At 36.8% G+C, this 16,228-nt stretch overlaps 1 protein-coding gene across 5 annotated transcripts in view; it reads left to right on the forward strand.

The window, feature by feature from the left end:
* CNKSR2 (connector enhancer of kinase suppressor of Ras 2) overlaps positions 1-16,228 on the forward strand; it is a 452,425-nt gene that overhangs the window by 290,783 nt on the left and 145,414 nt on the right. For all 5 annotated transcript variants that reach the window (XM_060686726.2, XM_087871349.1, XM_060686725.2 and 2 more), the window contains 4 exons: positions 2,678-2,726; positions 3,417-3,589; positions 7,774-7,847; positions 9,111-9,182. In XM_060686726.2, the coding sequence (XP_060542709.1) occupies positions 2,678-2,726; positions 3,417-3,589; positions 7,774-7,847; positions 9,111-9,182 (368 nt within the window). The remainder of the gene's footprint in view (positions 1-2,677; positions 2,727-3,416; positions 3,590-7,773; positions 7,848-9,110; positions 9,183-16,228) is intronic.

Here is a 16,228-nt window from a genome sequence, read left to right on the forward strand (position 1 = left end):
GAAACCAGATGGTAATTGGCAATCCCCCTCTATCACTCCCCAACTCCCTTCGATGTTCCGGGCCAAATCACCCCCAATAGTCCTGCTCGTTTTCTCCGAGCAAATTCTGCCATGATCTTCCCAGGTCTCGGTCCATGTAGGGGGTTTTCAGGCGCAGCTGACCGCTGGGCCATACACCCTGAGCCTCAAATCTGGGCTAAATAACTGTTTGAAGCAGCCAACAGGCCTCCGAGCCTCCGGGTGCCGGGTCCATCGCCTTCCCGCACCCCCCCTCCCCCGGCAGCTCAGCTTTTTTCCGGCCACCGTCAAATCGAAGGGAGGCTTGGGTCGCCATCCGGCTCAGTTAGACTCCCCAGACCACCTTAACTCCTTCACCTCCTACAGTCGGTCCGTAGGATGAAATGCCCGATCTCCGGGGCTCCGCGGCTGTGGAGTCATCGTGGAGGCCGCCATCGCCGCCGCCCTCCTTACAGCGCTCCGATTACGTCTCCTCGCTGTAGCTCTGCCATCCCAGGGCCAATCCCGATAAGGGATGGCACATCCGAACCATCAGACCATCGGCATGCTGAACGTGGGGCTCAAGATCACTAAAACAGCCTCCGACGTTTCCAAAGTTCTCCTTTTCCCCATCAACCTCAACAGCGAGCCCCTCGGAGGTCCGGCATCTTACGTATGCGCAGGGGATTAGTGTTGTGGCTCCATCCTCCGAGCCTATCTTATTGGAGGAAGAAGGCTCTGAACATGAAGGAGAGGAGACGGCCAGGCCTCCCTCTCCAGGACCCTCCTCTCTGGCAATGCCTCAGGTGTCTCCCGAAGGAGAAGAGATTGGCCAGGAGCCAGGTGTTTCCGAGCCGTCGGATAGTGACGAAGAAACATTGTGGTTGGACCCACGCCAGCGTCGGAGAGATAAGCGTGTGCAGCAGGAAAGAAGGCGTGCCAGAGATTAAGCTGAGTCACTGGACCACACCCCACAGGCTATAAAAGGGAGTGTGGTGGCCATTCGGACTCTGTGACGGACAAAGCTAAATCTCTGGCGAGTCACTTTGCACCTTTGGACACAACGCCTATTTGCTGTGGAGTTAATTACAAACTGGACTATTCAAACTGTGTGTATTTTTGTCTGTGTTATCGGAGTAAAAAGTTCTTCGCAGGCAGCTACGGAGTTGCTGCCAAGTTCCTTATCACTGACGTTGAGTGTTCGAAGAGTTTATTTAACCCTCGGCTGGCTGGTTGGGTGCGTGTGTGGGATGGGGACAGAACACCTGGTTGGATCATATGATGGATGTGAACTATGGGAAAGAACTTTGATTTTTAATTTGGGTGGGGAAAACCTCGGGACCTTCAGAGTTGGGTTTTCACCAGATGTGTCAATATGACATGCCTAATAAATTTGGACTGAGGAGCACCTTGGCCTTGGAGTTTTGATTGCATTGGGTCTGTTACTTGGAACCCTGACACTAGATTTGTTTTCATGTCATGGCTTGAATCAGCAATTAAACACAAAGACTCCTTTAAAAATATAAAATTTCTTGGAAAGTTGGTATTTACTGTAACAAATTGTAACAGAGTTATTAATTAGAATTTATGGGAATAGAAGTATAGAATAAATTATCATGCCTTAATTTATTAGATGTAAATCCAATTGATGAAATTGTTCAGAAGAGGCAAGAAGAGTTAAACAGCTGGAGGTATCATAGAACCTAATTGTAACATTTTGATGCAATTGTATCAAGCCTTTGCAGTGCAGAGGAGGAATGAAGAATAGTAATTTCCCCAGGCTGATTAATAGAGAGCATGAAAGTACTGAGGAATCATATAATATTTACTTATTTATACATAGCACTGTATGGTATCTGATTTTCCAGAGAAATATGATATTAAATATATGCTTGGGTAGCATAATATTTTTTCAGGAAAATCAAATGCCATATAGTCTTACTTAAAAATAAATACAGATTTAACTGAATTAGAATTAAAGGTCTGTAATGAAAGGTATTGATTTTCTTTACAGTTATAGTTCATTTATACTTCTTTCCAGTTTCATAGTGATCGGCCCCTTGGCTAATATATCTGGAATGCCAGGTACAAATTTCTAATTTCTTCTACAGACAGATTTTTTTTCCTGTTCCAAATGTTTTAGTATAGTATGACCAAATTATAATTTGTTTAAATTAGACTTGACAGAAGTGGTTGTTCCAAGTTCTTCCTTAAAATATTTAAAAAAATATTACTGTTGAATGTTGAAATGAAACAAATGAAACAATGAGTGATTTATTATACAATAATTCTGTCTCTTTTTCAGCCACATTTATATCACACTTATCCAGAATGTGCACATAAATAATTCTAGAAGTTAAATTTAATTAGTTCATAAACTTTTCATTTCTTTTTCTATTTGCATGAAACTTGAAATGTAAACTTTACAATAGTCAAAAACCAGCATAGTACAATATAAAACAGGTTTTTTTAATCTTTACTGATGGAGAGGGAGAAACATACAAAACCAGATGAGGTTCAAGGATACAATATCTCATTAAGACCCTGTTATTCTCCCATCCTCTAAAATATGGTTGATATAGAATTTTTTTCCTCCCCTCTAAAGGTTTGATAATTATATTACAGGACTGTGATTAGATTGGCATATATTAACCAAACCACATGTATGTTTTTCTCCCAGACATTTCAACAATCCTCTCTTCAGCATAAGTCTAAAAAGAAAAACAAAGGTAAATATGTGAAATATTTCTTGTAGATCTGGTGGCAAATAAAATAATATTGTAAGTTATATAAAAACTTTTTAAAATAAGTATACAGGAAGTCATGATTTTTATTCAAGAAATCTAATTTTCAGTCTGTTTCTATAAAAACAGCCTTTTCACTGGTTTTATTTTTGATCTATAGATTTTCAGAGCACATGTGATTTAAAAGATATGTAAGCTTTACATAATTATAAAAAACCACATGTTTAAATATTTTTGCTATCAGAGAAATATGTTGTGCCTCAGACAAAACTGTATTAATGCAGGGGTGAAGGGGGGTTTCCAGAATTTAGCCTTAATAATAATGCATAGCAGAAAAAAAATTCATGTTAGACTGGAAGCTTTATGAAGGTCAGAATATAGTTTTGCTGTATTAGATTCAAATAGTCAAACTGTGGCACGATCATAACAAAAATGACTGAATAGCATCCCCACTCAAATATATAGCCCTTATGACTAGCAACTATTAGCATTCTTTGCTTTTATGCACACTAGTTGAAGTTTCCATTTCTCCATTCCTTAATAGCTCAGATGCATCAGCATGTACCCTTTAGGGTTTATATTTTGTAGATGGCATAACTTTGTATATGTGCATGTTAATTCATTTTCCATTTTAAATATATTTATATAAATGTTGAAACAATTTTTTTTTTCCAGGTCTAGCACCTAGTAAGAGTAAGCGACGGATTTCTTGTAAAGATCTAGGTCGTGGAGATTGTGAAGGCTGGCTGTGGAAAAAGAAAGATGCTAAAAGTTACTTTTCACAAAAATGGAAAAAATACTGGTTTGTTCTAAAGGAAACCTCCCTGTACTGGTATATCAATGAGGAGGTAAGAAATAGATGTGGCTATTTCTCTTTTACCAAAACTAACAAATATATAAACATCGAAGATACAATATATACTTATCTAGAATTTTCTTTTATTTTAAATATTTTTACAACTAAGAAGTACTCCAAAAATCAGCACTTATTTCTTCAGCAGTAAAAACTCTTATAGCATAAAAAAGTAAATGGAGCACAGATTGTGTACAGTTCCTCCCATGCATATATTAAAATTAATATTTAATCATAATGAATTAAAGTAAATGAAACCTTTGTCTTTGCTTTAAAGAAAAACAGCATGCATGTATCTTAGGAGGAACTGGAAAATACTGTAGTCATTATTTGAAAGACATGCATTTTCAAGATTTATTTATTTTATTTTTTATTTTTTTTATTTTTATTTGATTTATATGCTGCTCTTCTCCGGAGACTCAGGGCGGCTTACAGTGCATTAAGCAATAGCCTTCATACTTTTGTATATTTATACAAAGTCAGCTCATTGCCCCCACAAACTGGGTCCTCAATTTACCTACCTTAGAAAGGATGAAAGGCTAAGTCAACCTTGAGCCTGGCGAGATTCGATCTTACTTTAATTGCAGACAGCTGGTGTTAAATTATAGTGCTTCTGTCTGTTGAGCTAAACCAGGCTCTGACTGTTCTGATTTAAACAAGTTTTATTAAATTTTTCTTTTACATGCATATTTTATGAATAGAGTAGTGACCAGGTCACATCTTATTCAACTTATAACATAATTATATATTAATTTTTATAATCTATTCCAATCTTCTTTTTTGTTTTTTCCAAATACAATTTACATATTTCAATTTCTGGCATAATATTCTTTTTCCTTACTTTTTATCTTATCTTAATCTCTTCTTAATACATAATGTATAAACGATATCATCAACCACCCTTCAAATCCTAATTTCTTAGTATTACTTCAATTAATTATCTTATTTCTCCATTTATAAATTATATTTCCCAAAATCCCCATAACTGTTTTAGCTATAAACAATGTACTTATCTTATTCAATTTTTACATTGACTTTTACTTCATTGACCTTCCACATCTTATCATAATCTCTTCTAAGTATGTAATAAGCAATATCACTATCCACCCTTAATTCCTAATTCCTTATTGTAGCATCAATTAATTATTTTATTTCATCATTTACAACATAATATTTCAAAGTCCCCATCACACTGTTTTTTACATTTCAATTTTATGATTTCAGTTATTTTCATAATTGAACCAAATTACAACTTCATCTGCTGTTCATTTTACAATACACAATATACATCATCATACTTACTTTTTATATTCACAATTACTAATGTTAACACAGTTCCCTTAGATCTACTAATGTATACCTTATTTCCCTTCCTCCTTTCCACTATTCTTCCTCTTTTAACCATTTTCTCTTGGTCTCTCCAAAATTCCTCTTCTTAATAATTTTCTCCCTTCATCCCAGTCTCTTGTCTTCTTCTTTTTTTTTCTTTTTATATTTATTATATCTTTTTCCTGAATCCTTTCTCTAACTTTTGAATCTATTAATCACATAATTCGCCTCAAGCTTTTACCTAATCTTTTCCCATTTTCTTCTCTTCCCTTTGACTGATTCTTTTTTGGAAAATATTCCCCCATTCTTTTTTTACCACTGTAAATCACAGTGTAATCATCTAATTTTTTATCTTCAATTCCTTTACCTTCAATATTATTTTCTTGCTTCTCATTTATATTCTCTTTTTCCTGTTTAGTGTATTCTGACAAAGTTTCTAACTTTTTATTGCCCTTTATTGATTCACGCATGTTTTTAAGCATCTCAATTAATTCCTCACACATCCAAAATTCCATATTGTCAATTTAAAAATTATTGATATTTTAACTTATGTTTAATTAAGTTTTAAGTCCATGTAGCCTTTTTTTATTTCCAGATGATATCCAATACAAATGTTTGTCCAATTCACTCCAATTTAAAGCTTTATTGTTTTCCACCTCCTTTAGAAGTCGAAACCAAGCAGTTTAAGTAGAAACAAATACTCCTTAAAATTTCTCACAACTCTTGTAGTGATCAAGGTCACTGTTGTTATTTCCCAAGCTGGCCAATGTAGTGCTTTCTTTCCACCAGCAGATGTCTCTCTCCAATCAACAATTCTCAAAATAACAAAGTATCCAACTTGCAAAAGTATTTTAAATCCACATAGAAAATACTTTCTCTCAAATTTCTTTCCCTTTTATTGTTTTTAATTTCTCCAAATCCAATTTTAAATCCAACTATAACGTTTTCTTTTCAGGACTTTAGTACTTTCACTTCCTCTTTGTTCTTCTCCCTCCATTAAAATTCCCAAGTGCCAACTAGCCTCTCATTTCCTCGCCAGGACACTTTAAAGTTTTTTTTAAAAAACAAATCCTTTTTTACCTGTGAGTTGGCCAATCACTCACCTGGTACCAATACTCCATTCAAACACTGCTCCTGCACAAAGTCTTATTCCGGCTGCCCCAGCTTCAAAGCGGTTGTTTTTAATGGCTGCCGCCCCTGCCGCCAGATCGAAGAGCTGCCTCCGACTTTTGAGGAACTTGCTTGTTCCTCTTAGTCGTCAAGGTGCCTCTCCTTCTTCACCATCCCTACAGGATGGTTCCGGCCGAAGACCCTCCGACAGCAGTTTGTCTGGCTGGATTTTCATGAGGCTCATCGGAGCCCTCTATTTTCCAGCCAGTCTCGCCGTAACGCTTCCGGTTTTCTGACTGTTCTGTACACATATATCCCATTGAGTATAAGGCAAACATGAATCCTATACATTGTAACAAACTTTTATAGTAGAACACATCTGGGATTTCTAGAGCAGGTTAGAGGTGGTCTCGTAAAATGACTGCCAGTGGATGGGCTTGCATAAACTGATTACCAGAGTAGTAAAGCCAATTATACATTGAATGAGATTGTTCTGTAAGTACAAGTTGCCTACTTCTACTAGTCATATAGAGAATTTACTGTCCTACATAATAATCTCAATTTGGGAACAAATGTGATTTTTGGTATAAGTATTTTTTTCCCCAAAAAAACTTAACTGATCTTTTAATTCTGCTTCTTAGAAAATTTAATATTGTTAGATTGATTAGAATGAAGCATAAAAGACTGTGACTGGGAGAGAACAATGAAGTAAAATTAGAGTCTAAAATATATACTTGAGTTTAACATGGAAAAGAAAAAGGGGGGGGGGGAAAGATATGAAGACAAAAATAAACGATTGGTCAAAAGACAGTAATTAAAGAGAAAATGGACCTATAAAGTAAGGTCATGATAGGTCAATATGTTGTGAATATACAGTTGAGGAAAAGGATATTCAGAATAAACATTCACATAACTTCTTAGAGTTCAGAGAGCTGTGCAATCTTGTCAAAAATATGATAACCAGGCAAGGACAAAGAAATATAGAATTGCTAGATCTAGAAACTGGATCTCAGAAAGAAAAGTCTGATTGTAATTCTAAATATAATAGTGACACAAGAAATTTAATTCTAAGAAGAAGTGATAGTAAAAATAGATGTGAATTTCAAATTTTATATGAGTATTCTGGATTTTACATCATATGTTCCATGCATCCATCCATTTAGTAAGCCATGCATAATTAAGATGTGCAAGTGCAGGCAGTGTGATTAAACCATCATGGATTAATTTGTTTCCTGAACTCATTATTGTTTTGAAATAACCAGGTAATATTTTCACAGTAGACTTTTAATATCTTTAGGTCTAGATCTGCATTATACTTCCAACAATATTTGTCATAATATTCTACCCACAGAATTCTTAGGTTAGTAGAATTTAAGTAACATCTTTTGCACAAAAAATTAATTTAATCAAGATTTTTTGGTAAGCTATTATGACTTATTTCATATATTATGCAACTATTAATCATTCCATCATCTAAATTCTCTCACATCACTAAGTCAAAACAAAACTGTTATTTCATATTGTTTACTCTTACCTGTAACACAAGTTACACATTTTTTTGTTAATAAACTTTAACTGTCACTATGATCCACTTTTTAGCAAGATTTTTAAAGTGATTCTAGCTGAAGTGATTATTAAATTGAATTCTCTCCTCTCAGGGCCAAATAGGTTATAAGTATACTTGCATTTGTTTGTTTATTATTTGCCTGCTTTTGTTTTTTAATGTATTCATTTTCACAGGATGAAAAAGCAGAAGGATTCATCAGTCTACCAGAATTTAAAATTGATAGAGCTAATGAATGTCGCAAGAAGTAGTAAGTATTGTAAATTAACAGTTAGAAACAGTAAGACAAAAATGATATATTTCTCTATTTTAACCTTTATTTATTGGAATTCCTTTATTATTATGGTTGGTTCACAACAAGCTGATGTTTATGTGGATTTTGCATCTTTATCCACTTACAGGGTCTTCATTATTATTTAATGTGTATTATATAATACTAGATAAACCTATAAAGGTTTATCGTTGCTGCTTCTTACAGTGCTTTTAGAAGGTGAAAATAAATGAGTGGCGTAGGAGGCTAATGCCTCCTACTAAGGCAGCATTTAACATCCAGCTGTCTGCAATTACTGCAAGTTCAATTCTCACCAGGCTCAAGGTCGACTCAGCCTTCCATCCTTTCTAAGGTGGGTAAAATGAGGACCCGGTTTGTGGGGGCAATAAGCTGACTTTGTATAAAATATACAAAAGTATGAAGGCTATTGCTTAACGCATTGTAAGCCGCCCTGAGTCTCCGGAGAAGGGCGGCATATAAAAATAGATAAATAAATAATAAAAATAATAAAAATAATAACTAAAAATGTAGAAATATGGATCTCTAGCTAATTTTTACATTACCAAGATATTTTACAAATGATTTGTTTATATTAACAGATATTTATTTCTTTATAATACCTTAGAACTCGGTATTGATGATTTAACTCAGGACTAACTTTTCAAATATTTTCAGGCTATAGAACCTGCTAAAAAATAATTCTGAGTACCTCTGATAGAGAGGCAAACCTCAAGGGTTAGAAAATTAGCTGCATTTGAGTGAAACCCCCCCTCCCTTAATCTGTCATGGAACGCGCTCAAGTTCTCATAAAACCTAATTTCCATGAGATGCAGTTTGAAAAATCCTTATGTAAATTTGAAGATATTATTGTTGTATTTTATTGAAAGAAAACAGATCTATGGAATTTGCCATTACTGTGAATGATTTTATGTTTAATAGATTGTCAAAAACTTTATTCTCCTCTTCAACTGTTACAACATCAGGCCTATTGAATTCATTGTGTTCTTAAGTAGACCCATATCATTATATTTTAAGAGTATTATGTGATTACACATGCATATTTCAGTTTAACTTTTTTTTTAACAGAAATAGACATAAAAATATTATTGACGTCAATTTATGAAAGCATATTTTTTTTACAAAAAGAGAACATTAACATCAAATGCAGAAAGAATGCAGAAAATGCAGAAAATACAAAATGTATTTAGTATTTTGTTATGATTTTTTCATATTTTTGTGTAGTGCATTCAAGGCCTGTCATCCCAAAATCAAAAGCTTTTACTTTGCTGCTGAACATCAAGACGACTTGAACAGGTAATTCATTCTAAAAGATTAACATAATATTTTTATTTTATAAATTTTATTTTATATTTTGTGTTGTGTATAATTCAAGAAAATATATAGTTTTACATATTAAGACCAGGTATGAAAATATAGGAAGATAATTATATTTCATTCAAAAAATACTACTTGTGTGTGTGTGCTTTTATCTATATACATGTACACACAGTGTAACATGTATAACAGATACATACATACCCATCTGTTAAAGATAACTTTTGAGTATTAAACTTTCTGGAAGGACAAAAATCTTCTGGATTTAATGGGTGATTTTGGGTCCAACAATCCTGATATATTAACAAGTAGCAAAATTCAGTAGGCATCCACAGCTAGCTCTGATGATAGAAAATAGTGCATAGTGATGTCACAATTTAAACTCCCATATTATCTCATTGCCTCCCAACATCTGATACATATACAGATAGTCCTTGACTTATGACCACAATTGAGCCCCAAGGTTTTGTTGTTAAGAGAGACATTTGTTAAGTGAGTGTTGCCCCATTTTACAACCTTTCTTGCCACAATTGTTAAGTGAATCACAGCAGGTGATAAGTTAATAACTTGCTTGTTAAGTGAATCTGGCTTCCCCTTTGATTTTGCTTGTCAAAAAGTTGCAATGACTTTGGGAGACAGCAATAGTCATAAGTATGAACCAGTTGCCTAGCATTTTAATTTTGATCACATGATCATGGGAATGCTACAAATTTTGTAAATGAGAAAAATGGTCATAAGTCACTTTTTTCAGTGCTGTTGTAACTTTGAACAGTCATTAGTAACTGCTGCAAGGCAGAGGCCAAAGGGTGGGGGCCAGTGGGTGGGCGGGGCTACATTTGGTGTATAAGATGCACCTAAATTTTCACCCCCTTTTAGGGGGGGAAAGGTGCATCTTATACTCCGAAAAACACGGTCGATTCATAAGGGTGAGATCTAAAATTCAGGTCATCTTTTTTTGTTTATGTTCTGTCCCCCCACCTCACATATGCAGACACACAAGCAAAAGACTTCTACCAGTAATTTATTTTTACAAGCTGACCTGAATCCTTTGGCAGATAAAAGTTCTGGCAGCTACTTTCCGAATGCCTGCCAAGTTTCTTATCACCTCTAGAAACAGGAGTCAGCGTATCTGTAGTCCGTTGCTGGGGCAACCAAGAGTTCACAAGGCACAAAAGAGTAGTCAGAAGTCATTCACAAAGTCCAAGCCTTAATTCCAAAAGATATCCCATCTGAAGCTCACGATATGCAGTTTTTGTCCATCACAGAGCCTGCAGAGCAACCCCACCCACTTTTATCCCCTGTGGGGCATGGCTCAGTAACTCAGCAATCTCTGGCCCTTCCACACCTCTTCCTTTGCTGCGCACGCCTCTCCCTCCAACGCTGCCTGGGATCAATCCAAGATTGATCTTCATCACTCCCTATTAGTGGGTGCTCTGACATGCCTTTCTCCTGGCCTTCAGCTGAAACCTGAGGCGTTGCCAGAAAGGAGGGTCCTGGAGAGGGAGGCCTTGTCAGTTCCTCCCCATCACTTTCAGAGTCATCTTCCTCCGTGAGGACAGGCTCGGGAGCCAGAGTCACAACAGTTTAGTTTGCTTTCTTCCATTTTGTTTTGCCTATGAATAGACCTTTGGAAATATATAAGTATGTTAGCTCTTCAAGATGGATTAAATCAGACCCCACAAGTTTCACTGGTATTCTACTTTACTGCTGGAGGTTATAGTAACAGAAACTTGAGAGCCAGACTGCCTGTTCCCTCCACTCTCTCGCTTTAGCTTACTGAGTTTCTTTCTCACATTTTCTCTTTTCCTGGGCTTAAAAAATGCCTGTTTTTGTAACTTGTTACCACATGTTTTCTCCAAGGCATCTTTGAGGTTATCTACAATACAGTGGTGGGTTGCTACTGGTTCACCCCGGATCAGGTGAACCGGTAACGGCCATGGCGGGAGGCTCCGGCCCCCCACCCAGACACTTCTGTGCATGTGCACGCGAGCGCCCATGAGCGAACTGGTAGCGATGGGATTTGAAACCCACTTTCATGTGTCACAAAGGGCTGGAAGCTATATTTGTCATAAAACATTTACGAGGAAGCACATTGTGGTCGACAGGTAAACCCCATTACCGTTTTAAAGAGACAAAGACCAAAATAATCCTGGAACAGAGTTTTTATTTACTTTGCAAAGGGCCTTTCTCTCTGCTGTAGAGAAAGACGGAAATAAAACAATTTACACGAGTTTTTATAGTCTTCAGGAACATCAGAATACACATCAATAAAGTACCTTGGGAATCAGTTTCAGATCTTACATAACATCTTATATAACATATGCAGTACATAATTCCACCCTGGAAATTCCCCAATTCCCAACAGAAATACCCCTCAAAAACATCAATTGCGTACTTCCTTTAATTAATGAGGGCAAATCAACCCAAGAACATATTTCCTACAAGACAAACATCCTCTAAAAAACACAGGAATTACACACTTCCTTTCTCATGTTCTTAAATGTCAGCTAAATTATATAATCAGGTTATACAAGGTAAAACAAAGCCTTAACATGATTTTAAAATGGCGTAACTCAGGTTATGCTTTTACAGAAATAATTCTTATTTTTCTCACAATCCCCCCTTCTCCTCTTCATTATCTTTTATTCCTGTAAACTATGAATATCCTGTAACAGTATAGAAACTCTTCTCCATACAATAGGTAATTTGGTCAATGCCATGTTACCACATAAAAACATTAACTTGGAGGGAACTTGTATCCTTAGACATAGAAAATGTAACCCTTCCTCCAAAATCCGAAACTTCTTGTATGAAGGTGTATAATTGCCAAATAGCTCAGTGCATTGCATATATAAAAATTCCATTCTATTTGTAAGGCCAATGTATTGAGGAACTATCTCATATGTACGTTTGCACTTGGCACACACCATCTTCAAAAGATGACTTAATACATATCTCAGCTTCCTCAGTGGTGTCTATTAGGGTTAGTGGTGTTTCTATAAGAGAATAACGGTGCTCGAATTCAGTATGGAAACATAGCTGCTACCATGTTATAGGGTAACTAGGCAACACAGCCAAAATCCCCATTCCTATCCACACCTGTAGAATAACAAACACTACCACAAAAAAACCCATTATTCCTAGTGAACTAGCTCCCCCAACATATTGTCCAAAGAGATAAAAAATTATTATCTTACCTCCAATTCATCAATCAATCAAGGAGAACTTACATCCACTGGATACCAAAACATAGATTTACACCAATCAATAATATCTTTCCTTAATACAATCAAAAACACAACAAGAATTATTACCACTCCTAGCCAAATACAAATCTCTTCATAAAACTCTTCTTCCATCCGTTGGTCCCCAATCGTCTAAAGTTTGTCATCAAAAAGTCAGTTTAAGAGGGTTTGCAGGTTCCGTAGCAACTGTCCTTCCACAAGGCAAAGCCACCAGTCCATTGACTCTGGAATAGCATACCCAACCTTGTTCCTTAGTCCTTACAGCCGACCCTGTAGTTAGCAGAACTTGGAACGGTCCTTCCCACACCAGCTGCAACTTCTTCTCAGTAATGGCTTTTATCGGACCCAGTCTCCACTTTTGTATTCATGTGCTTGGAAATCAAGAGGTGAATTCTGTCCTTTTTACCTTAAATGAGAAAAACACTGGGACAGTCCCTGTATATATTTTCAGAAAAAACATCCTTCAATTCTATCCTAGGCATTCCAACTTTCCCCACATATGGCAATCCAAACATCATTTCATACATAGATATCCCCAGATCTTTCCTAGGACTAGTTCCTATTCTTAATAGAGCTAAAGGCAAACACCTCATCCAAGGTAGTTGAAGCTCTAACATTAATTTTTATAACATAGATTTACTTATCTGATTAGCACATTCACAACACCCTATAGAACTTAGCATTTGTGCACCACCTTTTAGTTCCCAGTTCACATGCAAACCAACACTCCTTTGGCTATACCATCTTTATCTTCTACCAGTAATTCTTCCCTCAAGGGAACATCCTTTACCTAGACAACACTAAGCTAAAATATTCCCCAGATCAACTATTCCCCAGATTATCCAGTATCTAAAAATCCCCTTCTCAGCATTCAAAATCATTCAAAATACACAGACACAAAAACATAAAAGAGGGTAATAAAAAAACTTTAAAAAGCAAAAGAAAATCACCTAATAGAGGTACTCCGGGTCTCTACTCCCAAAAATAATTGTTTCAAACTTTCAATGTCACTTCTCTAAAGCAGGACAGGAAATACATCTACATAGCTGCCAATGCAGTCAGAAACAATGCAGGATCAAATCACCCATTCGCCCCTCCTTTCTCTCAGACAAACTCAGCAAAGGAAAAAAAATGTGTAAAAGGGAAAACAAACCGCACCTTCCCTCCCCCCTTTTCCTACTTCTCTTATTCAGAACAAAAAGACGGGGGAAATATAGAGAAGAAAAATACTACTCCTGTCTCTAACATCGCAAATACCTCTACCTAATCCTACTTCTCCATAGGATCTCTCTCATCTCTCACTTGCTCATTCAAACACTTGCTATAACAACAACTACAACAACAAACTCTTGCCACTCACTATTTCAATATACAAAGGGAGATTTCTCAGGGGTTCAATGCACAGGCATTCACAAATATCAGGATCACCTTACCACTCCCATTTAAGGGCTTACCACATACACTCATATTTATTCTGCAATCAGACCTTTTAGTGTACTCCAACACACACATGCCTTTTCCCTGCCAATTAGTCAGCATAAATACTTCAGGGAGCTTTATTATCATTCTCAGTATTATTATTTTTTCAAGACAATGAGCTCTATTGCCTAAACAACTCTCATTACACACACATACCATTTAACAACATTTGCAAACCTGGAATAAAACATGGAAAGGTTCCATCCCTTCAGATACCCATTTCATTTTCATCCTTGACATCTTGTAGCCCATTCCTCAAGCAGTGGAAAACTTCAGGATGCGGTTTTTAATCAAAAACTTGATTTCGGGCCCTAACCACACCTGTCCTCCACAGCTCCAGGCCTAAGCCAAGAAGGTCACTTAATTAGCCGGCACACACATATCACCATCACATCACATTAATCAAAGACAAAATATTCGCATTCAACCTCAGGTAGGAAGAACAATAAACCTTCCTTACCACATTCCTATAGAGTTTTCTGCCTCATCCAAGAACAAGAACGATCTGTATACCAAGCTCACATCCCAGAAGAGACAATGCATCTCTCCCAAGCAGATTAAGACCTACTTCTAGAACAAATATCACATCCAAACGTATAATACACTTTCCACAACTCAATTTCACATTCTTCAACAATAGCACATCAAAAGGTATACCCCTGACACCCCTTTATCTTAATAGTTACACCTGTAGGATGCACTCCTCTAGGCAATTTACAAACATAGATTCTAGTCACACCCGTATCTATTAGAAACACATGATCTTCCTCTTCTGGACCCACTAATCATCCTCTTCTCAGGACAAATTCTAGTAAAATACCTCTCCTTTACACACACAAAGCACTTTTTGCTTTCAATCCACCAACACTAGACTTTTTTCCACTGGAGTAATCCTCTCCCAATTCCAGGACACTGTCGCCACATTGCAACCAAAGTTTCACAAAACCTTTTCCTCTTCTACCTAACTCCCTTCCCTCTCCTGTCTGTTTCAACACAGACACCATCATTCATCATTTTTTTCCTTCTTTTTCTCTTCTAGTCTTGGCCTCATCCCTATTCACATAGACCTTTTGAGCTTCTTTCAACAGAGCAGCAATATCAGTAGTAGCCCAATTTTCAAGCTTCTGTATGTCTGGCCATGATTTCGTCACAAATTTCATTTCCATTAAGGACTCATAAGCCGGCGTTTCAGGAGAAAGACCTGTGTGCTTATTCAAATTGTCCTTAATATTTTCCAGAAACACAGACGGTGTTTCTTCCCACAACTGTTCCACCTCCAAAACTTTTGTTAAGAGTTTCTTCCTTGAGGTACAGCTGTCTTAACTCCCTCCATTTGTTCCCGATCAGCTAAATTATTATTGTTCCAACCAGGATCAACTAATGGAGACTTAACATCTGCAGCAACGGGCTGAACAGCCCCCACTTGGGTTTTATCCCAAAAAAGCCATAGCTGCCTTTCGAATTTGTGACCTCTCCTCAGGGGAGAACAAATAACCCAATATATGCTGTAACTCTGCAAAAGTATACAGATTGGGTCTCAAGAACAAATCCAATGACTCAGACAACTTGATCAAATCCGCCTAGAAAGACGGCATGTTTCTTTTATAATCTTCCAGATCAGAAGATGTCAAAGACTCATTCACAAAAGCCACAATACCATTCGGCATTCCTCTTAAAGGAAACATTCCTTTAGTTTGTGAACATGTAACATGAGGAGAAGTGGATGGATTCTGTTTCACAATTACTAACAATTCACCCAACTCCTTCTCCAGCTGCCTATATTACTGCCCTGCTGAAGTCTCTTCCTTTCTGCTCCCAGCAGCAACATCAATTTCACCCACAACTTGGATTATACGAAGGAGGGGGAGGTGGGCATGTAGCATAAGCTAAAGGATTCCAACCTTCCTCTTCTTCTTCCTTCCCATACAAAACTCTAGAACTTCTCGGGGAAGAGGGGTTAAACTACTGAACATGGAACTGAGGTTCAACATATAACAATTGAGCTTTCAACTTCTTTGTTCACCAAAACGTTCTTCAAAACATTGATCCAATATGGGTCTGACTCCCCAAACTTACTCCACCTATAATTAGGCTGTATCAACACAAACGTCAGCCAAACCTCTTTACAATAATTAATCATAGTCACTTTATCTAATACCTTTGTATAAGCTTTCAACCAATCCTCTGACCACTGTACTAACAATTTCCCTAATGGAGATATGGGGGATGGAGGATATTTCAGTCTCAGCAGCACTTTTCCCTAGTAAAGGCCCCATACTTTCCCCAACCTGTATTACACTA

Source organism: Pantherophis guttatus, chromosome 5, assembly GCF_059756535.1.
Source record: "Pantherophis guttatus breed Tessera chromosome 5, ASM5975653v1, whole genome shotgun sequence".
NCBI classification, from domain to species: Eukaryota; Metazoa; Chordata; class Lepidosauria; order Squamata; family Colubridae; genus Pantherophis; species Pantherophis guttatus.